Source organism: Festucalex cinctus, chromosome 6 (genome assembly GCF_051991245.1).
Source record: "Festucalex cinctus isolate MCC-2025b chromosome 6, RoL_Fcin_1.0, whole genome shotgun sequence".
Taxonomy (NCBI): Eukaryota; Metazoa; Chordata; class Actinopteri; order Syngnathiformes; family Syngnathidae; genus Festucalex; species Festucalex cinctus.
In genome coordinates this window covers 20,848,407-20,875,346 of record NC_135416.1, presented here as the reverse complement: position 1 = coordinate 20,875,346, position 26,940 = coordinate 20,848,407, and the positions used below count along the sequence as shown (strand labels likewise).

Sequence of the window (26,940 nt, the reverse complement as noted above, 5' to 3'; positions counted from 1 at the left end):
TGAAGCTATTAGCATTAGAATATAGCTAGGTTTCATCATTATTCACAAACCTGTTGAAAAGACTGGGGGAAAAAAGAGCTTGTTGCAACATCGCCTGGCTCTCTTATACTCTGCTACCACCTGCTGACCATTTTATCTAATAACTACCATTGCTTTAAGCGACCTCAGAAGCTGTATCAAAGCCTTCTGTATGCTCTAGCACAAAAACAAAACGTATTTATACGTTTTTGAGTTTGAATGCGTTAACTGATTGGGTTTGCCATTGTAGATCAAAAGAAAGATTATAGTCTCTTCTTTCATCAGGAAAAAGTATATTTCTATTTGTTTCCGTTTTGCAGCAATTAGCATTAGACTATCGCTAAATTTCATCATTATTCACAATCTGCTTAGAATTGTGGGGAAACGACTTGTTTTCATCATGGCCCTGGTTGATCTATTATACTCTGCTACCACCTGGTGGCCGTTTTTGTAATTACTACCATTTTTCACCAATTCTCTGCAGTTGAGAGGGTGCATCAAAGCCTTCTGTACGCTCTAGCATAAAAAAAACAAAAAAACATAAATATGTCTTTGGGACACGTATTACATTTAAAATATAACATTTATACATTTTTGGGAGCAAATGAGTTAATAAGCAAAAATATGACAGCTTATAACCATGCAACACCCACCCACCCTTCACTAAAGATTTTTTTATCTTTGTCTCGACCAATGACCAAAACTATCAAATATCTGCATGAATGGGTTTGCTTGTTTTTTGTGTGGTGACAACAGGTCTAAAATGCCACAATAGGTCTAAATTGCTACTCCCCCTTCATGATTTAGACATTCACTCAAACTAATGTCAGTATGACAAGTTTGGCAACACCTTACACTTGCTACCGAGTCAAAAATCCTTGAATCTTCTACACAGTAGCTAACACATGTATTGTGGTGTTAGCCCATCAAAGCTAAATTCAGCCTGAAACTAGCTAGCAACCATTTTGCACCAGGGCTTATGCAGAAAATTGCTCAGCAATGCAATTATCTGATGAAAAACTAGACGAGGGGAGCGTGCAGTTTGAACGTCTAACCGAACTAACATTTTCATCTCATGTTGTCACGATTTCGTCATCCAAGAGTCATGTTTAGTTCCTCACCGTCACATTGTCGTCACAGAAATCATTTTGTTCATCGCTGATGAAAACAACACTGACCTACATCTACGTGTGCTATCAGAAAACATCGCGCAGGGGTGGACATTCACTCGTGTTCCCAGTTTCTTCTGGAGCTCTACAGCCAGTGGCTTATCCCAAGCTCTCCAAGTAACCGGAAAACTCCAACCATACTCGTTAGTGAAGTGGTCCGATCGGTGAGCCATAATACACAAATATTGCTATGACTATAATTCTATTGTCGATGAGCAAAATGACATCTACTCCTATCTTCCTGTTCTTGTCAGCTGCTGGCAGTGTCAGACCTTTTCACAGAGAGGAACCAGTTTGACATGATGTTCGCCACACTTATGGAGCTGCAGAAGCTTCACCCACCAGAGGATGAGATCCTTAACCAGTACTTGGTGCCTGCTATCTGCAAGGCAGCTGCTGTGCTGGGCATGGTGAGCATCATCACTCCCGATTCGTTCTAAATACTGAGTGGAAGGAATTTGAAAAGAAAACTCATGTTCCTTCAGGACAAAGCGATTGCGGAACCAGTTTGTCGCTTGTTAGAGACCACCCTGCGGAGCACGCACCTGCCCAGCCGCATGGGTGCTCTTCATGGGGTGCTGTACGTGCTGGAGTGTGACCTTCTCGATGACACAGCAAAGCAGCTGATCCCGACCATCTCTGAGTACCTGCTGTCCAACCTCAGGGCTATTGCGCAGTTAGTGTTACATGCATCAGTTGGTGGCATGTTCCATGTGCATAAATTATTTTGTGCAAGAGAACAGCGCGGCCTTTTGTTCATCAAATTACTCCTCCATTTTACAGCTGTGTGAACCTGCATAACCAGCAGCATGTCCTGGTGATGTGTGCCGTGGCCTTCTACATGATGGAGAACTACCCTCTAGATGTAGGATCAGAGTTCATTGCTGCTATTATACAGGTAAATGTAAGAAGTTCTGTTTTGGTCCCTAATAGTGAACGTGAGTTGCGATTTTAACTCATTCTCTCGCAGCCATTTTCCCTGAAGCAACCCCCTTCATTCCCAACTGATTTTGACAGATTTTGCAAGAATATCGTGTTCGATTGCTGTAAAAACATGGAACCTACCAAAAGAAAGATTAGTCTCTTCTTTTATCAGGAAAAAAAGGATATTTGTATGTGTTTCCGTGTTATTAGCATTAGAATATAGCCAAGTTTCATCATTATTCATAAACCTGTTGAAAACACTGTCAAAAAGACCCTCGTATACTCTGCTGCCGACTGCTGACCATTTTATGTAATAACTACCATTACTTTAAGGAACCTCTTCATGTCAGAAGCTGTATCAAAGCCTTCTCTATGCTCTTGGATAAAAAATAAATAAATCATAAAATGTATAAATGTGTTTTTGGGAGTGAAGGACAAAATATTTAAACACGGATTTATATGTTTTTGAGTTTGAATGAGTTAACCGGTTGGGTTTACCATTGTAGATCAATAATGCTTTCCTGTGTCTCATATTGTGCCTCAACTAGTGCAGTCACTAGCTAATAATTTTAGAATCCATTAATCTATCATTCAGTCGATTAATCGACTAATCAGATTCATTTTAATTTTACATAAAAATGTATTACAAAACCATTTTCTCCCTGATTACTGTTCATTAACCAGTGGTTGGTGTTTATTTTGTACTTCGTATTCGTATAGTGACTTTGGAAAACAATGACCCCTTCTTTTTTTTTTTTTTTTTTTTTTTTTTTTTTTTTTTTTTTTTTTTTAAGTGAAAACAGATGTTTACAAATGTCTTAATTTGATTAAACACAAAAGATAATCAGTCTTCTTTCGTGAAGCACAACAGAAATCAGTGAACAATGACTGTTGATATGCTGAAATTGAGGACCATGTTAAATTAAAAAAGGGCCCCAAACGACTCTTAAAATAGTTGCCAATTAATTTGATAATCGATTACTTGATGATCAATTTTGACAGCTGTACCCTCAACTTTTTATTTCTGTGCTCTTCCAAGCCTTCTTTGCTGCATTTGTGTGTTTCAGGTGTGCAGCGTGATGGTGTCAGCCAGTGAGGACTCCACCCCCTCAGTAATCTATCACTGTGTGCTGCGGGGTCTGGAGCGTCTCTTGCTATCTGAGCAGCTGTCTCGTGTGGATGGCGAGGCACTTGTCAAGCTGAGTGTCGACAGAGTCAACATGCCGTCACCTCACAGAGCCATGGCTGCCCTGGGCCTCATGCTCACCTGCATGTACACTGGTAAGCAGGACTTGAAGGCAGATCACATTTCAATGTAGTGTTTTTTTTTTTGTTTTTGTTTTTTATTTTTTTTGTCTGTCTCTCGTAAGCCATATTTAAATGTGATGTACTTTTCAAGTGACTCATCCAATATATTCACTGAACATGAAACAACCTGCATGTGCAGGCAGCAAAATTGAATGCCAATAACTGCACGTGTGTCAAGCGACAACATAGATGTAGACAAGCAAAAATCTGAACCTTTAAATATCATTTAGTTGGCCTGGACTGACACTCCCCCTTAATGGTTTAAATGAAGTTACTCCAACACCCGTCATCTGCTGTTATATTTGTTTTTTTTTAAATCTGACAGCCGATAAACGGTGAGTCTAAGACCTTAATCTCAGGGAGCTATTTATTTAAATTTCAGTTAATTTATACAAAGTGTTTGGTTCGGTTAACTTCATAAGAAGCTTTTGTTTTTGTTTGAAATTAAAAGAGTACAAAGTTTAAGTTAAGTTTAAGATTCCAGGTATTTATAAAAAAAAAAAAAAAAAAAAAAAAAAAACTTTTACTGTTGAAAATTATAGACAGCGATGATATTTACTTAAGTTTCTATTTAACTTTTTTAGATGTACTGATAACCCTGGCAGCTCCCTGAACATTTTTTTAAGAAATTTAAAATGAACTCTATTGTCCAGGGGTGTCAAACTCATGTTAGCTCAGGGGCCGCATGGAGGAAAATATATTATCAAGTGGGCCGAATCGGGAAAATAACGGTATATAACTTAAAAACAATTGCCATAATTGATACGCATATTTTCGTGGACCAGCCCTAAATTACGGAGCTCATCTGTAATCATATTGTTCCGAAAAATAAGACGGATGCAAATGGAATGCGGCAACACTTTGCCGGTATACATTCCGGACGTGTTAAATTGACCTGTTTTCAATATATATTGTTCCCAGAATGCATTGCATGGGTGTTAATAATGTTATAAGCACGTTAATCCTTGTCATATCTATTTGTGTTACCAGTAATTTAACACATTTGTCTGTGTATGATTTAAAAAAAATAAAAAAAGTTTGAGTGCAAAATAAAGACATCCAGGATGACGATTCCCCGTTCAAGTTGCATTACTCATCTGAGGACTGCTTGTGAAATTACAAATTTGTATGTTTTGATTGTGGCCGGCTGATTAATTAGACATTACATTCTTTTTATTTATTTTTTTTAACTTTACAAAATCAACTCGCGGGCCGGATTAAACCCACTTGCGGGCCTGATCCGGCCCGCGGACCGTATGTTTGACACCCCTGGTCTAAGATAAAAACAAACAAACAAAAAAAAAAAAAAAACGTATACATTTTTAAAAGTCTGAAAAAATGTTCAATAAATATGCTTTAAGACAGTGGTGTCCAAACTACGGCCCGAGGGCCATTTGCGGCCCGCCGTCCATTTTTTAGTGGCCCGCGACATATGCTAAAAATGGCATTTGACTCAGTTCAAATAAAATAAAATCAAAAGATGTTTGGAGATGGTCAAAGTAAGAAGGGAGGGTGTCGAAAAACACGTGCTATTAAAGGTTATTATAGTTAACTAAAACTAACAAAAAAACTAAAATTCAAAAAACAATTTCGTTGCCGAAATAAAATAAAAACGAAGATGCTTTTTAAAAAAAGAAAACTAACTGAAACTAAATTTTATGTTTTCAAAACTAACTAAAATAAAACTAACTATAATTATAGCAAAAAATGTCCTTCGTTTTAGTCTTTGGTAATTAATTGAATGCATGAGCCTTTGGGGATGATTTTAAATGTGATTTTTATAGATTTATTTTGATATAATGAGGTCACGCCCATGGTGTTTTTTAAATGTTGCGCACAAGTAATACACATTAAAAACCTAAAACTAATACTCAAACTAACTAAACTCAAACTAAGCATTTATTAAAGAACTAAAACTAATACAAAAACGAACAGAACCACCCTGAAAACTAATTAAAACTAACTAAATTAAAACAAAACAAAACTCAAAACAAAATAAAAACTAAAATGAAAAATTCCAAAACTATAATAACCCTACTGCCATATTGCAAATAAATTGTTTATATACTGTAGCATTTTTCTAAATATACAAAAGCACAAATAAATTATTTGTACAATTTTTAAGACGAAACACAATTTATCTTCATAACATTATGCGTCCTTCTGATTTTCTGTATGTGGAATTGGCATTTGGGATTGGTATTTGTATTTAAAACAAAAATAAGCCAATACCCCCCCCCCCTTTTTTTTTAACTGAAAATTAATATAATATATAATAATAACAATAATAATATAATTGGTATTGACCCTAAAAAAAAACACATCAATCTATCTGTAGCAGGTATGGATACAAATCCACTTTGTAATTGGAAAATACCTCTACGATAACACATTTCCAGACACTTATCAGCAATTGTAGCGTAAATCTAGCCAAATGTACATCTCATCTTGTACAAAATGCTAACTCTGTACTTGGTACCATCAAAACCGTCACTTTCAAAAGCCACTATAAATTAAATTCACTCTCCTACGTTAACGCATTTGCTCCCAAAAACGTATAAATACATTTTTTAAAAATGTGTTATGTCCCAAAGATGTATTCATATGTTTGTTTGATTATTTATTTGTTTATTTATTTATTTATTTATTTTAAATGCTAGAGCAGGGGTATAGGGAACCCTGGTCTTTGAGAGCTGCTGTCCTGCCCGTTTTCCATGTCTCCCTCAAAAACAGCTGACTTGTTATCATCATCATCATCATCAGCAGCAGCAGCAGCAGCAAGCTCTGCAGAAGCCTGATAACAATCCAGTTAAACAAATCAGCTGTATTGCTGGAGAAAAACATGGAAGACGGGCAGGATAGTGGCTCTCGAGGACCAGGGTTCTCTACCCCTGTGCTAGAGCATACAGAAGGCAGAAGGCTTTGATGCAGCTTCACACCTGCAATGAACGTAAACGGCCAGCAGGTGGCAGCAGAGCAAAGGAGATCAACCAGGACCATGTTGAAATAAAAGCTCAATTACTCACAATTCTAAACAGATTTGTGAATTATGATGAAACTTAGCTATATTCTAATGCTAATTGGAGCCAAACGGAAACGGATAGAAATATATATTTTTTTCCTGGTGAAAGAAGAGATTAAACTTTCTTTTGGTAGGTTCCATGTTTTTATAGCAATAGAACACAATATTCTGTGGGCCTTGTAAAATCCGTCAAAATCCAGTGTAAAACAACCCGGAGTAAAGGGGATTGCTTCGGTTAAAATGGCTGGGAGCCAATGAGTTAACAGTTTTGTTTAATAGTCCAGTCTGCATAAAATGGTACTTTAAAGCAGGCATATCGAAACTTGAAGATCTTAGCCTTTTTTGATTGCATGCAGGTTGTGTACTCGTGCTGTGAGATCATTTCAACCTATTGATTTCCTCTTATAAACGTAGTTTAAATCTTATACATACAAATTTTTGTATGACTTGTGTGATTCCCCACCTGTTGTCGCCGTCCCATTAGTAGTTGTTGCCTTCAGCCATTTCTAATATTAAAACTCCCGTTTGCTTCCTGCATGCGATTTGTGTCCAAAAAAAGGTTGATTTAGTTGTAGCCTACCTCTAACCCCTACTTCGTCACCTACTAACTGTCAATACTTTTATCTTTTATTTTGTTCTCCTTGCACTGACTGGCCAAGTACCATATTGTTGTAAATCGTTGCCTAGGAGATGCATAATGTTTTCAGGAAATTGGACATCTCACAATCCATGAAAGCAATGTTCGCGAACAGCCAGAATACAAATTAAAATCACCTCCCACAAGTTCTTTCTTTCTTTATTTTTTTAAATACCCATGTCCCTACTCTAACCTTTTTTGCCATACTGGTTTAACTGGTGCCCCCCTCCCCTGTCGTCCTCTCAGCGGTGCTTGCGTCCGGTTCAGGAGTCACAGGGGTTAGAGGTCAGGTTGACTCTGGCTCAGCTGTAGCGGATGCGGTGGGGGTCACGGCGGGTCATGTTGGTTTCTCCTCAGGCAAGGAGAAAGCCAGCCCCGCCGGTCGGCCCGCACAGCCGGACCCTCAGGCCCCAGACAGCGAGTCCATCATTGTTGCCATGGAGAGGGTCTCTGTGCTCTTTGACAGGTACACGCGCACACACACACACACAACTCATTTTTTAAGAGTAGTCAGTTGATACTTCAGCTGAACGGGGGTTTCAAGCTCATTTTTATCAATCACTGTTTTGAATATGAAACAATTTAAGTGTCAGCTTTTGTTATTATTAAAAGGTGAAGGCAGTTTGCAATTTTGTACCATCTTTTGGCAAGAATTGTGAACCCAATATTTGGGCCACACAATGATGTGATGGGCCAGATCCCTTAAAGGGATACTTTACTTATTTTGCCATTTTTGGCAGTCAAACATTAATATTTTGTCTATAATTAATTTGATACTTTCATTATTTTCCACATACAATTAGTACCTTTAAAAACACATTTTGCAACTTGCTATTGACTGAAAATGACATCACAAGGGCTCAGGTAACCAAAAAAATAAATATTTTTGGATATATTAAGTTGTTAAAATGTGTTTGCTAGATTTATTGTTCCATAAGGTGGCTTCATATTTCATTGGCTGGACGGTAGAGGTTTATTTCATGTCTTAAATTTATGTTTCTGAAATACTTCACAATGTGGACATATTCTGTTTAATTGTGTTGGTGTGTTTTTAAAGGTTAAATATTTATATTTCAAATTGAATTAAAAGCCTTTTGTTTTCCTGATCCTGATTTTGAATAAAAAAAAAAAAACAATTATAACTGTCAATAACAACTAATAAATATTTAAACTGATACATTTTTCAGTCATATCGCCCAGCCCTTTGTTCCGGTCCATTTAAATAATTGATTCAATATATAAAAATATCGAAGACGTTGTTGTTCTTTTTTTACACATTTGTAGATACTGTAAAAATGTGTGGTGTTTTAAGATTAATGTTTACAAGCAACAAATGTCACTGTCAGTTTTGAATATTGAAATTAATCGTATCGAATCGAAAATTGTATCGTTCCCAAACTTAATCGAACCGTATCGAACCGTTCTGTTCTGAAAGATAATCGTTTTTCAATCGAATCGCAACTTGTGTATCGAGATACATATCGAATCGGCCTCATGTCAGAGATTCCCACCCCTATTAAATAGTATGTGAATGATCAAAAATATTAGTGCCAAAGTCACTGTTGTGTAGAAAATGTATCTTTTCACAAAAAGCTTGTTTTCGCCTTATTCTTCTGTTTTCACTGATGTTACTCAAATGACCTATTTTCAAATAGTGATTACCGGTACTAAAGAATGGGATAAGGTAGAAACTAAGGTTGTTCCAATACCGTGTTTTGGCCCCCGATACCGATTCCGATACCCAGCTTAGCAGTATCGGCCAATACCGATACTTAAGGTTTTTTTTCCTCAACATGAAAAAGCTGTCCTGCCATTGGTTCAGAGCATTCAAGGGCCAATAGGATATCTTAGATCAACATGCATTGAGCATGTCACATCAGTTTATATCGTGCACGAGCAAGACACAAGATGCAGCATCCAAAATCCTATATTAGGGTTGGAATTAATGGTATCGGCATGTTACTTGTGAGTACTCACCGATACAGATACCACTGTTTTAATGCAGTATCGGCGCCTCTGCCGATACCAGTATCGGTATCGGAACAACACTAGTAGAAACGTGTGTATATATATATTTTTTTTTTTAAATAATGAAAGAATGGTATCCAATCTTTCATATGATATCCATCATGTTTACGTAAGCATAGCGCACAATATTCCGTCTGCCTTGAAAAAATGATTGAAAATGCTCGCAATCGGCTGACGCTATCGGGGTTGTTTTTGGGTAACGTTTGGCAGTAAAAGAGTTGCGTGATAAGTTTGACACCCGTATCCTTGGTCCCAACAATCCATTTATTTGGTTGCTGTCTGTCGTCACTTCATGTGGATTATCGTGTTTGCAGGATCCGAAAAGGCTTGCCAAGTGAGGCTCGGGTAGTGTCAAGGATTCTTCCACAGTTCCTCGACGATTTCTTTCCACCTCAAGACGTCATGAACAAGGTCATCGGGGAGTTTCTGTCCAACCAGCAACCTTACCCACAGTTCATGGCCACAGTTGTTTACAAGGTTGCCAAACATTTATCCCCATTACTACTCAATGCATTCGAGCCAAATCGGAGTGCGAATACGTAGCTCAAATTGATCTTTCAATCCGTCACGTTCAGGTTTTCCAGACACTGCATGCTACAGGCCAGTCATCGATGGTGAGAGACTGGGTGCTGCTCTCCTTGTCCAACTTCACACAGAGGACGCCGGTGGCCATGGCTATGTGGAGCCTCTCCTGCTTTTTTGTCTCCGCTTCCACATCGCAGTGGATCTCAGCCTTGTATCCTTGTTTGCACTCAAGTGCTTGTCAACGGCCAAGCAAATTGTCGTATTTAGAAATGACAGACAACCTTGAAGGCATTCGGTCATTAGGGTACTAAGTGGAAAAACACTACTACAAAATGGTGGGAAATTAAAAGTAACCACTGGACTGATGATACATAAAGCATAAAATGTTGAATAAGTTCAAGAACCTGGAGTTATATGAAGTTGGGTCATCATGGCGTCTTACACAAAAGTTACACAAAAATGACTGTTGTTAGGGGAGAACAATGCCCATTGTGATGTCATTCAAAAACAAAAAGTAGGAATTATTATTTTTGACAAATATCGTCATCGGCCTGTTTACAAATCTGATGGAGGAGAAATGCAGCGAATTTAGGGTTTTCATCAGGATTTGTTAAGATGTTCACAGACAATTTTTTTCACCATCTGCAAAGATTTTGTAAAACCTTTTGCAAACCCTGACGAAAAAAACAAAATTAGCTACATTTGCATTGTCGCTCAGTGAGATACAGAGAACTCATTTATGGACTCTTAATTTCCACTATAAAAAATGATGCTGACACTGGGAACACCCTACACTTTTTTTAAATAAAATAATCATAATAAAATAAAGAAATTACATGTGTTGAGATTTTGGCAAACTATTTACAGTAGAAAATTTAGGCAGCTATTACTTACCCCGGGTTTTCACCGGATGCGGTTGCGGTGCGGTTGCGGTGCGGTGCGTCTTGACTGCGTGCTCCGGACGGGTCAATTTTTTTGTCAATCCACACCGGCTCCGCACAGCTGCGGTCCGGCAGCTCCGTCGCCGCCCACTTCCCAACGTGTCTCGCGGGACCGCGCGCGCGCGATCATGTGGCATTTCACAACGAGAGGTGGACTTCTTTTGATTTAACCTTTTCTTCTTCTTCTGCTATGAGATTCCATGCAGCATCTTTTTTTTGGTTGTCCTTGTAAAGTATATTAATAACGACAGTCGGGTCAGTGCGGGTCCACTCTTTATTGCTGTCTTCCGCGTCCGGCTGCCGCTCAGTGTGGCAAGCGAGACGGGCACAACAAGCAATCGCGAACATCAAACTCACAATACATTACAGTCCTTATAAAAAGGATGTGCCGTGTCATATATTATTTTGTGGTTTTCCACCTCCAATATAAACCTCTCCTCGTCCATGTTCGCTGGTGTCTAAACCGTGAATGAGCACATGGCCCGGCGACGCCCACGTCACGTTTTGCTGAAAAACTTGTGAAATAGGAGCTGGCGAGTGTTTTATTCTGAAAGGTAACCGGAAATTTATTTTGAAACTGCCTCGGTCTTCCTGTCCCGCTCGATGTGTTTTGTGCTAGCTTGCCATTTGCCGGAGGCCTACCGCTGCGGCGTCCGGCAAAAATAGAAAATAGGTCTATCCTTGCGGAAGGCTTGCGGCACGCCGCAGGCCTTCCGCAGTCGACACGCAACGCACCCGCAAGCGGTGTAAACTGCACCATTCGAATGAATGGAATCTAATTGCTTGCGTCGCCGGACCGCACCGCAACCGCACCGCAACCGCATCCGGTGAAAAACCCGGGGTTACGTTATTTATCTTAACATGCTGGTGACCCTGGAACTTCCATGCAATTTTTGTTGTAATTTTTAAACAATGCTGTCAATACTTTATATGTTTAAAATAAAACAAAACCATTTTTTGAAGATTTTGACACTAATAATTTCTCTTTTACTACAAATGAAAATCAACTTGAACTATTGGTTATCGTTCCCCTTGACTCCTAATTGGCCTTGAAAAAAACATATCTATTATTAACTTAAAAAAACAAAAAAACAAAAAAAAAAACTACTATGCATGTAATTGTTAACCACTCCATTTTGTAAAAGTAAGCAGGTTAGACGGCATGGTGTCCTGTTCCCAGTTCAATTTAACATAGATGCCACATGATGGCGCCAAAATACTTGTATTCCTTTGGCCTGAGCACAAACTCAGTGAACAGGTGAGTTCATCATAGGTTAAAAAAAATATTAATTAGGGAATGGCGGACCAAGAATATGCAGGGGTTCGCCATTAACCAGCTTTTAAATGTAAGCCTTTTAAGTCGTTGCTTTTAAATGGGAAGTCAACACAAATCTACTCACAAGTGTGAACACAGTATTCTGATCAATATTGCATTTGTGGAATATGATTTAAGCAACAAAATCCACCTGTTTTTTTATCCATCTTAGTAGTGGGCGGCCATGTTTTTTTTGTTGTTTTTTTTTGTTTTTTTAAACATTTATTGAACATAGAACAATACCAGTAAGCATTTCATAATAAAATAAAATGTAAAATTATAAATGGGGGGGGAGAAACAGCATTCAGGTAGCCCCATTTTTATTTAGAAGGGATACTTGACTCATTGAACAATTTTCAGAAGTGAAAAGTTGATATTTTGTCCAGAATGAATTTGATAATTCATTATTTTTAATGTACAATTTAAAAGTAATCTTTCTACTTGCTGTCGACTGATGACATCACCTGTGCTGAGTTTTCTGGGTTTGGGCAGTAAACTGAGCCATGATTGGTCGTTACCTACTTCCTCAGCACAGGTGATGTCGTCATCATCAGTCGACAGCAAGTAGAAAATTTACTATTTAATTAAAGGTGTTAATTGTACGTGAAAAATAATTAAGTTACCACATTAATTATAGACAAAATATTAACTTTTTACTGCTGAAAATGGCTCAATGAGTCAAGTATCCCTTTAAATAATTCTTCATGGATATTATCAAATTACATTTCTTGTTTGTTACAAATTTTAAGAGACTTTAAATTGTCAATTCCAGTCAAAAATAATTTAAACGAAGGTTTAAAGTTTAGTAATGTACATTTATGCATATAAAATTTCCCCAATAAAACATACAAATGAGCCAAAGTTGACATTTTTTGTTGTTGGCGGCCATTTTGCCACTTGCTGTCGACTGAAAATGACATCACATTGGCTGAGTTAATGGCCAATCACGGCTCAGCTTCAGAAACAGGTGATCAGTCACTGGTCGTTGCCTGATCCCTGAACCAGCTGGGATGTCATTTTCAGTCGACAGCAAATGGCACTTGGCACTAAGGAAATATGCATATGTGTATGGATATTTGTTTAGATCATTAGCCCAAGATGGCAACTTGTTGTCTTTAACCCCCTTCTACACCAGACTTCCTCACGTCATCAGCAGAATGGGTTCCAGCGACGCGGTTGACGTCAACCTGTTCTGCTTGGTGGCCATGGACTTCTACCGCCACCAAATTGATGAGGAGTTGGACCGCAGGGCCTTCCAGTCCGTCTTTGAGACAGTCGCCTCGCCTGGAAGTCCTTACTACCAGCTGCTGGGGTCACTGCAATCAATCCATCAGGATACGACACTTTAAATCGGATTTGGCTCGGAGGCAAACGAGTGGTGACCAGTGGGCTTCTGGGAGAAACGTGGTCGGGGCACTGAGAGGCTGTGATGGAAGGAAATAATCTTCTGGTGGCGCAAACCAATTCTGAAGATGATGTATTTGTTAAGTTGGAGAAAATATTTGAAGTGTAAGAATGAGACACGCCCGCAAGCCCATCAAAATAGCACTTTGATTAAAGCATAATGAGATAAGATGATTCAACACTTAATAGTGTTGTTGAACGGCAAAGTATTTACTATATTTTAAGTACCATTGCATCTATTTTTCAGTATGCTTTTGCCCCGTTTCATGAAAGTGGTAATAGCAAGACTTTACTTATTGTCTTTAAAAGATTTTTAAAAACTCTATGAACTTGTGTGGTCAGTTTACTAAGCAAACGTAAAAATTCCTTGTCACGGACATGATGTCAGTTTTGTGACAAAGAATTACAGAATTGCTTTTAACATGATCTTTGAGACATTAGAGACAAAAATACTAAATTGTTTTTCTTTATTTTTGATGACTGTGCATTTTGTTTTTTAAGTTGTATCAAATAATCCGATGGTCCCCCAACTGTGCATCGACATGATTCCATGTGTCCTCTTGATCTTTGTAACACTCAGGATGTAAAATGTGATTGTTTAAATAAGACTGGAAACCATTTGGTCACCTTAGTTTAAATGTTACCCTTGTATCTTGTAAAAAGTTAATATGAAAGCCATTGTGCATGATAGAATTGTACAAAGATAAGGAGAGTTTTAAAGTAACAGTATGTTGTGGTGTGTGTGTGTGTTTTTTTTTGTTCCTTTTTAAATGTATATGATCAGAATATGAAAGATATGTGACCACAGAATGCACCAAGTTCAATGTCCAATGAAGAGTTGCCTGGCACTGTGCTGGGCTTTCATACTGTGTACATACACTTGCCTTAGATAAGGATTCTGTCCTGTACACTGAACGCTTGAAAGCATGCGTAACAGCTACCTTCTTGCATTATTGCCCTTAGTCCGTTTCTATGGCGACGGTTGCCACCACTGTTGCGTGGCATCGGACGCAACACAATCCAAAGGCAGCCATGTAACCATGGTAACAAACTGCAGCGTTGACAAATCAAAAGAAGAGAATTGTCGGTAATGTTACAGCGCAGCAGGTAGTTTTTGTGTTGTGGTTTAAATAATTTGTTGAAAGAAATGGTTTTATTGCAGAATATGGATTGATCTAGCTGCTGTTCTTGATGTTGGGCAAATTCTGCAACATAAAAATAATAAACATCCACAGTAATCAAACTGTATGCTTTATTGTTATGTTCCAAATTCAAGCGTGACCAATGTCAACTGATGTATACTAACACAATAAATGAATGAGTCCTGTAGCGGTTATTGAAATTCAAGTTTTAGGTCCCGTCGCTCCCCTAAAGCATATTAAATAAACCTTTTCTTCACTTGAAAGGTCATCTTATTCTGATTCAGGTGACCGTGTACTGCTTAAAATGTCAAAGGAAATTATTCCCAAACAGGATTTAAATGTTTTTATGCGATTGCTTCTGATTTGGTGTAAGAGGAGCAAAAGCCTGAGTGACTTGGGAACCCTGCAGGGGGTAATGCGATTACCGAGAAACTCGTGGTGATTTGAGGAGCAAATTAGCAAAAAAAAAAAAAAAAAAGTAGTGTTGAACCGGCTTGATTTTGGTGCACCTTCCAATTCCACAATGAGCAATCCTGATGGTATTTTTTCCTAGCTGAAAATAATTATTCACATCTTCCCCCAAACCATATGACATCATTTATTATGACTAACATGCTGGCATGTTGAAATCATATTTCGGTGAAGACTTGATGTGATTGATTATGAATCCAGAGTTGTGATTCCTTTCACTTTGCTGGGAATCCCTTTCCAGTAGAATTTCGACTTATTTTCAACATAAAGTCTGTCAAAAACAAATTATTTACAGATGTTTGCAAGCGTGACATGTGTGATGTCATAACTTCATTCCAGGGTGTAACTATTGTAACGTGACGCCATCATCCGTTTCCACCAGAGACAATTGATCTGAGGTTCTGCTAGAACAAGATTTGATAAACAGGAAATTAATTGTTAAGCTGGGCTAAAAAAATAAATAAAAACATCTATGGTGCATTCATTTGCATGATGCTGCATACTCACTGGGCAGTGGCACATTTGGTCAATTTAGAAACACTATGGTGCAGTATTTTAAAACTGGTAACTAGTACAAACCATTCTCATAAACACGCCTATGAAAGTGCAACTCAATGTTTTGTTTTGTTTTTAAAAAGAGCTCTTATTATATTGTACAAATGTGACTAATTTACAGCACCTATTAATTAATGTGCTGATGATTAAAAGGCATTAAGTGAAGGGGATTACCAGGCAGCTTCCATATGCTTTATTGGGCACTAAGCCAAGATCATGATGTTACAAGTCCAGATACTGAGCAACAATCCATAGCAAACACCTCCAACTAAAGAACGTTATACATCGGCCTACAGTAAAACACGATAGTGGCAGCATCAAGTTTTGGGGCTGTTTTTCTCGAGATGGAAGAAGTTGGAGAGAATTAACAGTTCCAAGGAAGAAAAAAAAGTTTGAAAAAGCCTACTAGAACTGCTGAAGTGTAGTTTGGGTTAGTTAGAAGCATGGTGACAGGTGTATGCTGCTGACTCCCATTTAACATGACTTTGAATGTATGTGGTTAATTCTGAATAAGAAGATGTGTACACTATTGCAACCACATTTCAATTTAATTACTCCCCTTCTTGGGAAAAAAAATCTATTGTGTTGGACAGATCATAATAAACAATATACAGTAAATAACAGTTCAAAAAGGTACTCAATTTTATTTATTTTTTTTTAAATCACAAAAACGTTGCATATTTGGACAGTGGTGTCGTCTTTTTCTATCCGCTGCAATGATAAGGGCCAACAAGGGAAGCAACTTTAAGCGTTATTGGACCAGTTGGATGTTGATGTTTCCTTCCACATGCAGTCCCTCCTCATAGCAGCCCACTCTAAACTTGCCCCCCTCCTCCAGTCCTCCTCCTCGTAAGGCGACTTGGCCAGATGGTGCAGCCTTTTCTTTTGTTTACCCATCGGCCATGAGTTGACCCAACTGTCCCTAGCTACGAAAATATGGATGCAATCTGGGAGCCGTCATTCGTCAAGTAAGTCGCTCTAGGCCACCCGCAGGCCTTTTGTTACTTTTGCATAAAAAAAAAAAAAAAGTAATCTACCTTTGACTTAGCTGACTTAGCTTCATAAATTTGACTCGTTCGCCCCCGCACACGCTTAGCCTTCCTGCCTAAAGTTATCTTGTTATATGCACGATGTTCTCCGTGTATATATACAAATAACAAAAAAAGAAGCTACTGTTTTCACACCATTCCTGCAAAAGTTTGACACAGAACGATGATAGTTTTATTTGTGACTTCTCAGTCGAACCTGAGTCAAGTTCTCCACATAACTATTGGCTACTAGATTGGCATCCGTGCAAACCAATGGCAGTCAAGAAAAGTGTGTGTACACCACCGTTGTCAACGTTACAGCCAATCGGGAAAGTTGTGAATGGAAAGGGCGGGGCTAAAATGTAGGCAAGGGTGGCTGCACTTCTGGAGCGTAATCGACTGTAGAAAACTTTAAAACTGTTGTAAATAGAGGAGAAAACGCATTGTTTTCAGCACAAGGTCACTGCATATGATTATGCGGGAGTTAATATCTCCGAACAGTTATACTACCATTGTTATCATGTTAACGTGACAACGCCTAAACTAATGTAATTAATGTGACAGGGAATGAAGGGACGCCGTGTCGAAAATAATAGAACTCTTAACTAGTCCAGTCTACAAGGTGAAGTGAACTCAAAAGTAGCGTTTACGAATCTGTATGGATGTAGTAGTAGTAGTGGATGTAGTGCACATGCAAAGGAACCTGTCTAAAAACCTGCTTCCCATTGGGCAAACGTGATGTGACGTCATCCCATCCAGGTGAGGTGAGGGGATATAAAGTTAACTGCTGGATATCATTCACTCCAAATTTTAACAACCCATACAAACACAGCACTTTGTCCGTTTTATAATAAAGTTATTTTGCTATTATAAAACTATTATAAGTGACCGGTGGTTAGTCACCACTTTTCAAGATGCATTTTTGATAGATTGAGAGCACGGTTAAGGGGATAACCTGTACTCACTACGCATTCAAACAGCATTACAAACATTGGAAAACTAAAAAAAAAAATACTTAAAGGGGAGTCATTTTAAATTTAAATCCATCTCAGGTGGCGGCCATTTTGCCATTTTCTGTCTACCGAAAATAATATAATGGTTGCTTAGGGCTCTGGTAACGACCAATCAGGGCACACCTGTTAACTGAGTTTGGCCATGTGATGTTCGCAAGCTGTGCTGTGATGAGTTCGTACAAGCTCAATACAGTTAGGCATAAGTCCACTCAGTACTCAGTTAACTTCAGAAGAAGTCAGATTTGAAATTGACTCTTTTGTTTGTGATGTTTGTTTCGAGAATTAATTTGAATCAGAAGTTGAACCGTCAAACCCTGTTTCTGTCCCATGATAGATAAAATTCGGATTGTGCCTTTTATGGCAGTGTGACTATTACACGGAATAATGCGTTTGCAAATTAATGTTTACTCTTGGGCGTATATATCTGTCAGGCTCATTAAACGAAGGTTGTGATTTGTTTGTACTCATTTCTAAATTTATGAACACATTAATTTCCCAGATGAAGAATGCGCCACCACTTGGCCTTCCTTATATAGATTATAATGTTCAGTAACTGTTGTTAGAAAATCCATTCCCAAAAGCCAGCCTACGTTCAGTTGGTTCGGTTACCAAAACAATCCAGGGTCCAGCTGTCGCCATCGTAAATCTTGCATAGCCAACATTTTAACGGCAACTGTCATCCAAGTATAAACATCAGTTATCTGTTGTTACTAGTACATAAAACAATTCACCCTATGCCACAACTGCTTGTGCGTCGAAGATTGGTTGCTTCATGTTGACAAAACGCAGCTGACTTTGTGGCGCACATTCTGTGACTCTTGTTTTGTTATTATGGCTTTAGTCGTGTTGCACTGCGTAGTCTGGACACTTGCATCTAAATCACAAAAAGATCCATTCCCGTTTTCAATACTTTCTGTGGGTGGTGTCACAAAAAAAAAACAAACAAAAAAAAAAAAAAAAGAATACAGTGATGCCAACTTGGCATCTTTTTTGCTAAATCTGGCAACTCACCAAAGCCTTTTGGCAATTATTTTTTTTTTTTTTTTTTTTTTTAAATTGTTTTTGGTGAAAAGCGACTAGCGATAAGTGTAGCAACTTTTTATGGTGGTCTGTAGACTCTGCACATAAGTCTTATAATTAAATTTAATAATACAGGACAAGATTGATTTAGGGCAGCACGGTGGTTGAGTGGTTAGTACGTCCGCCTCCCAGTTCTGAGGACTCCGGTTCGAGTCCAGGCTCCGGCCTTCCTGGGTGGAGTTTGCATGTTCTCCCCGTGCCAGCGTGGGTCTTCTCCGGGTACTCCGGTCTCCTCCCACATTCCAAAGACATGCATGACAGGTTAATTGGGCGCTCCGAATTGTCCCAAGGTGTGCTTGTGAGTGTGGATGGTTGTTCGTCTCTGTGTGCCCTGCGATTGGCTGGCAACCAGTCCAGGGTGTCTCCTGCCTTCTGCCCAGAGCCAGCTGAGATAGGCGCCAGCAACCCCCGCGACCCTTGTGAGGAATAAGCGGTCAAGAAAATGGATGGATGGATGGAAGATTGATTTATATAATGTGGGACTAGACAAAGCATTTAAGTCATTAAGTTATTTTGAGAAGTGATGGTCTATTTCAAGGGCAACATTAAAAAAAAAAAAAAAAAAAACTACAGAAGATGGTTCAAAACGCATTTAGGATGTTTTTTTTTTCTTACTCACTTTTTGATTCTCCCACGTTATTCCTCTTCCTACAGCGACAATTACACACAAATTGCCAGTTATGCAAATTAGCCAATGATGTAATTTAGCGACTTTTAGTTCAACCAATATCTACTTTCCTTATACTGGGAAGTTGGCAACAATAGGTAAGGTATAAACAGGGCCACAGTTACATGGATGCCTTTGCATTGTTCTGAAAAAGCAAAATTGTGTACATGTGTAGGTGCCAGCATGTCGTTAGCCCCAAGGACAACATGAGTAGCTTACAGGTCTGTTCTAAAAATAGCTCACCAGTGGTGGAATATTGTGACCTGCTCAGAATTAAAACAGAAGAATGTTAACTTTTATTTATTTATGTATTTATTTAAACTTAACATGATGGTAACACCTTTCTAAATGTACCAAATATTCTAATTTTTTTTTAATAACAAAGATTGTGATCAATTAAAAAAAAAATATTTATATGCCCAAATATTTCACAAAAGGACATTTTTAGAGTTTTAATTTTAATATTGTAATGCCGCAAGATTTACTTGAAAACACCTAGTAAAGTTTTTTCACTCCGAATTTCTAAGTACATTTTACAAAGAGACTTTTGAGTACATTTAATCAAGCATTGAGGAATGACCTCATGACCTTCAGCTTGAGAGACACCCACTCTACCACCTGAGCCATGGCACTCATGCTGTTTGCCACTATACTGCATTGTTGGTGTGTCCAAAATGAGACCAAAACTGGGTCTCTTGAGGTACAAGGATTCCGCCTTACACCATCAGTATACTAACAACACACAGCAGGAGTGGCATGGCTCAGGTGGTAGAGTCGCTGACACCCAAGCTGAAGGTTGTGGGTTCGTACTTCAACCGTGAGTAGCTTTCTATAATTAAAAAAAAAAAACAAAAAAAAAAAACTAAACTGGTACAATGTATTCAGGACTCGGGTTCGAGTCCAGGCTCCGGCCTTCCTTGGTGGAGTTTTCTTGTTCTCCCTGTGCCTGCATGGGTCTTCTCTGGGTACTCCGGTCTCCTCCCACATTCTAAAGACATGCATGGCAGGTTAATTGGGCGCTCCGAATTAGGGATAGACCGATAATCGGCCGGGACGATTATCGGTGCCGATATTTGGCATTTTGACAAATATCGGCATCGGCCATTTTTTGAATCTGAAGGCCGATAAAGCTCACTGAGCAGGGAATACTTGCGAACGTAGCGAATTTGGGGTTTTCATCAGGATTTGTAAGATGTTCGCAGTCAGTTATTATTTGTCGTAAACACATTTGGAACATATTCACACCATTTTTCACCGCGAAAATCTTTTTGAAACGTTTTTACGAACCCTAACAAAACCCCCAAATGAGCTACATTCGCATGAATTTGTTACTCAGTGAGAAATTATATATAGTTTAAAAATCCCCCCCCCCCCCCCCCATTTTACTGCAAATGAATATCGGCTTGAAATATCGGTTATCGGCCTACTTGGCGACAAATAATCTGTATCGGTATCGGCCTTGAAAAAACCATATCGGTCTATCACTACTCCGAATTGTCCCTAGGTTTGCTTGTGTGCGTGGTTGGTTGTTCGTCTCTGTGTGCCCTGCGATTGGCTGGCAACCAGTTCAGGGTGTACCCTGGCTACTACCCATAGCCAGCTGAGATAGGCACCAGCACCCCCCCCCAGCAACACTTGTGAGGAGCAAGCGGTTCAGAAAATTGATGGTACAATGTATTGAAAACGCTCCTTGTAAAATTTACTTAGATTTTATGAGTGAGAAAACTTTACTGGGTTTTTCAAGTAACAGAATCTAATCGGGGCCCATGCCCATTTATAGGAGACAATTTTGTTGTAACGAAGTTCTTTGTTGAGATAAGAGTATCAGCCTGTGTCATCTTATCATCTTGTCCTTTTTTGCAGGTAACTAAACCTGTAAATTGGAAAATGACATCAGGCTGTGCCAGAGCTGAGTCCAAACTTTCACCCCTTTGCTGTATTTGTCACTCGATGGCAGAGCTTTCCGACTAGAAGACGGGGGCCGGCTGCTCCAGCTTGGCAGCGACCAGAATGTTCTAAACAAATAGATGAGAGAAAATCCTCTGGCACGATGTTCAAGCAAGCGGATGCGTCATCAAGAAGACGTCCTCATGGCGGCAATGAGGCCAACCGGCCCCGGTCTCCACCGCTGCCCTCCCTCCAACCGAGGCGAATGCGGGCTGTCGAGGTGGCCAGGGGGAGGACGGGCTACGGTTTTACACTCTCGGGACAAAACCCTTGTGTCCTCAGCTGCATCCTGAAAGGCAGCCCCGCACATTACGTGGGTTTGCGTTCAGGAGACCACATCCTCTCAGTCAACGACATCAACGTCTCCAAAGCATCCCATGAAGATGTGGTCAAGCTGATCGGACGCTGCACCGGCGTCTTGAAGCTGCTCGTTGGCGAAGCGGAGCGTCACAGGCGACACCAGCAACGCGGTTCCGGCGCCCGTCACCATAGCGGCAATGTTACCGCCACTTCTTATCTGGACTCGTGCTCCAGCGACGACGAGTTGGACGGCCTGTACGACAACAGCAACAACAACAGCAGGACCTGCGGCGGAGCTCGCGGGGGCTGGTTGAGACCCAAAATGGATTCCAAGCAGCTCGGCATCAACCGAGCAGAGCGGGTCGTGGCCGAGTTGCAGTCCGGAGGGATTTTCAACATGATCTTTGAGAATTCCAGCCACTCGTCCAGCAGCTCCGACAAGGACCGACCCGGCCACAGCTCATCATCCAAACCGCGTCCGATGTCTGATCCGGAGTTTCCTCCGTGTCGAAACTCCTCCCGTTCGCAGAGCAACCCGCTTCTGCTCTCCGAGGAGGAGATGGCCCAAGTTCTAACCGATGACTCGGTTTTCCTAGACTCGGGTTTTCGACATCTCCACCTCCACGACCACGAGGAAGTGGATGTTGGCGAAGGGCGGGACTTGGTGCTAGATCCAAATCAGGACATTGTCAACGTGGGCATGATTGTGGGCTACCTGGGTTCGATTGAGCTGGCCTCCACGGGCACCAGCCTGGAGAGTGACAGCCTGCAAGCCATTAGAGGATGCATGAGGCGCCTCAGGGCAGAGCAAAAGATCCATTCCCTGGTCCTCATGAAGGTGAGCTTACATATTTTCAATATTATATTGTCAGCAGGTAGTAGTGTTAATTTCGTCAATTTCGCAACACACGTTTTTCACTGGACGAAACTCGACTAGAATAGACTAAAACCCTCATTAACACATTCAAACCCAAAAACGTATAAATAAGTTTTTAATACTTTGTCCTGCACTCCCCAAAACATTATTAGTTTTTTTAATGCTAGAGCATACAGAAGGCTTTGATGCAGCTTTTGACCTGAAGAGGTCGCTAAAAGCAATGGTAGTGATTACAAAAAACGACCAGCAGGTGGCAGCAGAATATAAAAAGTCAGCCAAGGCCATGTTGCGACAAGTTCTTTATGCCAGTGCTTTCAACAGGTTTTGGAATAATGATGAAACGTGGATATATTCCAATGCTAATTGCTGCAAAACAGAAACAGATAGTAATATACTTTTTTTCCGGATGAAAGAAGAGGCTCTAATCATTCTTTTGGTAGGTTCCATGTTTTTTTTTGTTTTGTTTTGTTTTGTTTTGTTGTGGGTTTTGTTGTTGTTTTTTTGTTGTTTTTTTTTAGCAATAAAACCCAATATTCTGTGGGCTTTGCAAATTCAGTCAAAACCAGTAAAGCAACTGGGAGCCAAGGGGGTTGCTTCAGTGAAAATGGCTGGGATTAAATGAGTTAAGAAACAATAACTGAGACTAAACCAGTATGCATTTTCTTTGACTAATGAAGACGAGACGAAAATGTTCTTCGCTTAATAAAAACTGACTAAAATCTATGGACATTTAGTTCATCAACAATAATGAGACGGAAATTACATGATTTTGTGAAATCTTGTCTGTGCTAATCTGTCAGTGTGACACTGTCATGTGACCCAGAGAGACACACCCCCTTCACGATGAAAGGTTAAAAACAAAAAGGAAAAAAAAAAAGTAAATTATATTTATAATGTAACATTAATCCAACAGCTATAATGTTCCAACAATAATGTTAATCAGACCACTAACTAATGCTGGCTAATTTATTAGCTAATAGCATTTAGCTTCTTGTTGATATACTGTAATTGTGTGTGAAGTTGTTTTTCATCAAATTTGTGAAATAGTTTAATGTTCAACATTATCTGCTGACAAAAAAAAATATACAGGGGTAAAATGATTGTCCTGTCTAAAACAAAACTATAACGACAGTTTTTGTTGACTAAAACTACACGAATAAAATTGTTTTCTTGGACTAAAATTAATTATAAAACGCTAGATTTATATTCGACTAAAAATGGACTAAATAGAAACGGTATGAAGTAAAACTAATAAGCGTGATTGAAGCTGGACTAAAACTGAGACTAACTTTAAAAATGGCGGATAAAATTAACACTAGCTGGTAGATTTTTTTTGGGACGCGAAAGATAAACCCCAATATTGCGGTTGTTCACTGTTGTTTCCCTTGTGTCCATTTCTAATACAAATTCTCCTATTTCTGCCAGGTCATGCATGACAGTGTGCGCCTGTGCAGCGACAAAGGCCAGATCCTTGCCACGTATCCGGCAGAAAAGCTAGCGTTCAGTGCCTGTTGCCCCGATGACCGGCGGTTCTTTGGACTGGTCACGATGCAGGCCACAGACGAAGACTGTCATCTGAGCAGAGGACGATACGAAGAAGGAGGCTTAAGGACCTCTTGCCACGTGTTTATTGTGGATCCGGACCTGTGTCACCATCAGGTATTTACTAACGTTAACCACATGGAGTTTGATGAAGTGGAAGGCTTGCTGTATTCAGTTAGGTGGCTGTAATTACTTTTGCTATGACAACACCACCGCTTGCTAATGTTACTACATTATTATTGTCTGAACATTTTGCACAAGAATTTTTTGGTCATATCGCCCAGCCTTATTTCATACACATGGCAACTCAATGCGCTTCACAAAGCCAAAAAGACAGCACCTAAAAGCATTTACAACAGAACAGCAGAAAAAATTTGCAAAACAAAGAAAATCAAAGGAGCTTATTAAAATTACTAAAAAAAAAAAAAAAACTGGCAACATTTAAACATGTTTATAAACAACAGATTTATAAGCCAAGCAAAGGAAAGAATTAAATTAAAAGTCCGTATAGTGAAGTTGATTTTAAAAAAGGTTAAAAAAAAATATATATATATATATATGTATATGTATATGTATATGTGTATATATCAAAGGTAAGGGAAGAAAAAGGCAAGGATTTTTAACCTGGATTTAAATGGATTACACCACAGTATTTTAAGCCCTTCCAAAAGTTAACTATAGGCATATAATGATTACGTAAATCTTAACTTTGACTCCATGGCAATATAATTTTTTTATGAAATATTAGGTGTTTTGCTGGTTATTTTTGTAGCGTGGAAGTAAAATGCCCGGTTCAGTAAATCCCCGCCTCTCTCGTGTCATTGCCCCGCCCCCGGCGAGCCGACTGCAGTCTGCTGTTGGAGCTCTAGGTTTCAGCACTCCTCCGAATGGCCACGGAACTTGACGCAAGCCAATTCTTCAATAAACAGAAACAAAACGGCTCCTTGCCGCAAGAAATCGTGGAGGAGGAGGGGAGTAGAGGGAAGAAGATAAATGAAAGAAGGAGGAAAAAACAAAAACAAACCTGAGCTTGTTTTGAACAGGGAACTTGCTGCTTACAGAGCAAGCACACTAACCACTAAACTATTTGTTCAGTTAGGTTTAACAGTGCAAAAGTTTTACTTGTGTTTACACAAGTGTCAGCCAGAACCTTTGTGGGATTTTAAGACAGCCAATTGTCATTGCACTTTGGCATTGAAAATGTGAAGAATAATTGATTGCTTTGAATTCACTTGGACAAAATGTTGACTGATAAAGGCTGCTTTTGTCACTATCCCATGGAGGTCTCAGAGAAAGTGGGTGTGCGTTTAGTCCGTGAGGCCGTGTGGGGGTGGGTTCGCACTTTATGATATCAAAGAGTGCCAACAGCTCGTTTTCTCAGGTTGGGAGGGGGTGGTGCTTGGAATGACCTAGACTTAGAATTTCTCATAGAGGGTCCAATGGAGGAAAATCACTGCGGTAATGTTTTGGTTGAGGAATTAGCATTTTACCACGGCTAAAAGCTCCAAAAAGTTGTTTTTTTTCATGTTGCTGTCCCTTTTAAAGCATATACTTGGGGCTGACTTCACTTTTGATGACAACATATTAGTTACAATTGAATGTTGTATTGACAGTGATATTTTTTAAATATAAAGTTTCATTCTACTGCCCAGAGCCAGCTGAGATAGGCGCCAGCAGCCCCCGCGACCCTTGTGAGGAATAAGCGGTCAAGAAAATGGATGGATGGAAGTTTCATTCTGTAATTAGCATTTCTATAAAAAAAAAAAAAAAAGTCCTTAACCCTAATAGATGGCTGGTACACTGCGGTTGTGGAGAAGACGGGTCAATATTTTGGCATGTATTTCACCATATTCTTTCTTTTCCTCAGGTGCATTTGGGAGTGGCCAGGAGGTTTGGCTTCGAATGTACCCCTGACCCAGACACGGGAGGCTGCCTGGAATTCCCACCTACTTCTCAGTCCCTCCTCCACTTTGTGTCAGTACTTTACCGGGACATGGGGGACAACATGGAGGGCGTCCGGGCCAGAGCCTTTCACGACCCCGATAACGACGCCCAGCAGAACCACAGCACAAGCAGTAATAGCGATAGCGGGATCGGTAACTTTTTACCTGAGGAGAAGAGCAACCGGGTGCTGTTGGTTGACCTGGGAGGGCCTGTGAACCACAATCACGTCTCCGGGCCGCGCCACTGGGACAGCCCGCCTTCCTCCCAACAGGCTTGGAGCCCCACCCTCGGAGTGGCCGCCTCCCACCCGCCTCCGGCCCCGCCTGCTATAAGGAACTACCGTCATGAAGCATACCTGGCAGACCTCCCTCATCCCCTCCCGCTGGCGCACGCCGACGTAGCAGCTAGACACGCTCGGGGGATGCACTACCCGCAGGGGAAGCGGGGAGGCGGGGACAAAAGAGGAACTGGGGGAGGGGCAGAGCCTCAGCGTTGGCTGCCAGTCCACGTGCTGAGAGACTGGCATCAGCAGCACCACCACCTCCACGGCTTGAGCAGCGACCAAGAGTCGTACGCCGAATCCACGGACGGGTGGTCGTCGGCCAATTGCAGCACCCTGCCCCCTCCCATGAATAAGATCCCCGCCGACCGTTACCGGGCCCCGCTGGTCCCCGCAGACCACCTGCCGCCGCCGGGTGGAAGCCAGCCTCCACCTGCTTTACGAGCACACACCCAGCGGCTGAAAGACGAGTGGGCCAAAAAGTTGTTTGGCGCCGGGGACAGAGAGCGAAGCGAAAACGACAAGAAGCGGGCACTTGCCAAAGATGCAGAGAAAAAGGTAAAAAAAATTCTCATGATTTGGTTTTATATCTCATCTGAACGCATTCTGTGTCTTTCCACAACGTGATGTGTCACTGTGCTGTTGAAGGATTTTGGAAGACTTGTGTTAAAACTAGCCACGCAATGAGAAGCCTTGACAGCAGGTAGCTTCCTCCGTCACATCTGTGGAAATTTACTCGACTTGAGTCTGTCCAAGTGCACTTTATTGAAGTTATAAATCTGTCTGTGCTCATGCCAATGGTC

General features: G+C 40.2%; 2 protein-coding genes across 11 annotated transcripts in view; both read left to right on the top strand.

Moving 5' to 3' along the window:
- Nucleotides 1-14,620, top strand: part of htt (huntingtin) — a 52,150-nt gene extending 37,530 nt beyond the window's left edge. For 6 of the 8 annotated variants that reach the window (XM_077523996.1, XM_077523994.1, XM_077523991.1 and 3 more), the window contains 9 exons: nucleotides 1,219-1,351; nucleotides 1,442-1,597; nucleotides 1,673-1,863; nucleotides 1,971-2,085; nucleotides 3,179-3,392; nucleotides 7,325-7,544; nucleotides 9,421-9,583; nucleotides 9,682-9,842; nucleotides 13,023-14,620. In XM_077523996.1, coding sequence (XP_077380122.1) covers nucleotides 1,219-1,351; nucleotides 1,442-1,597; nucleotides 1,673-1,863; nucleotides 1,971-2,085; nucleotides 3,179-3,392; nucleotides 7,325-7,544; nucleotides 9,421-9,583; nucleotides 9,682-9,842; nucleotides 13,023-13,236 — 1,567 coding nt within the window. In that variant the 3' untranslated portion in view covers nucleotides 13,237-14,620. The remainder of the gene's footprint in view (nucleotides 1-1,218; nucleotides 1,352-1,441; nucleotides 1,598-1,672; nucleotides 1,864-1,970; nucleotides 2,086-3,178; nucleotides 3,393-7,324; nucleotides 7,545-9,420; nucleotides 9,584-9,681; nucleotides 9,843-13,022) is intronic. The other 2 variants (XM_077523998.1, XM_077523997.1) reach the window with 1 other exon arrangement.
- Nucleotides 14,621-16,278: 1,658 nt separating this feature from the next.
- Nucleotides 16,279-26,940, top strand: part of rgs12b (regulator of G protein signaling 12b) — a 59,686-nt gene continuing 49,024 nt past the window's right edge. For 2 of the 3 annotated variants that reach the window (XM_077524593.1, XM_077524595.1), the window contains exons 1-4: nucleotides 16,279-16,427; nucleotides 21,111-22,332; nucleotides 23,797-24,030; nucleotides 25,781-26,695. In XM_077524593.1, coding sequence (XP_077380719.1) covers nucleotides 21,298-22,332; nucleotides 23,797-24,030; nucleotides 25,781-26,695 — 2,184 coding nt within the window. In that variant the 5' untranslated portion in view covers nucleotides 16,279-16,427; nucleotides 21,111-21,297. Of the gene's footprint in view, nucleotides 16,428-16,865; nucleotides 17,247-21,110; nucleotides 22,333-23,796; nucleotides 24,031-25,780; nucleotides 26,696-26,940 lie in introns of those variants that run through there. The other variant, XM_077524594.1, reaches the window with a different exon arrangement.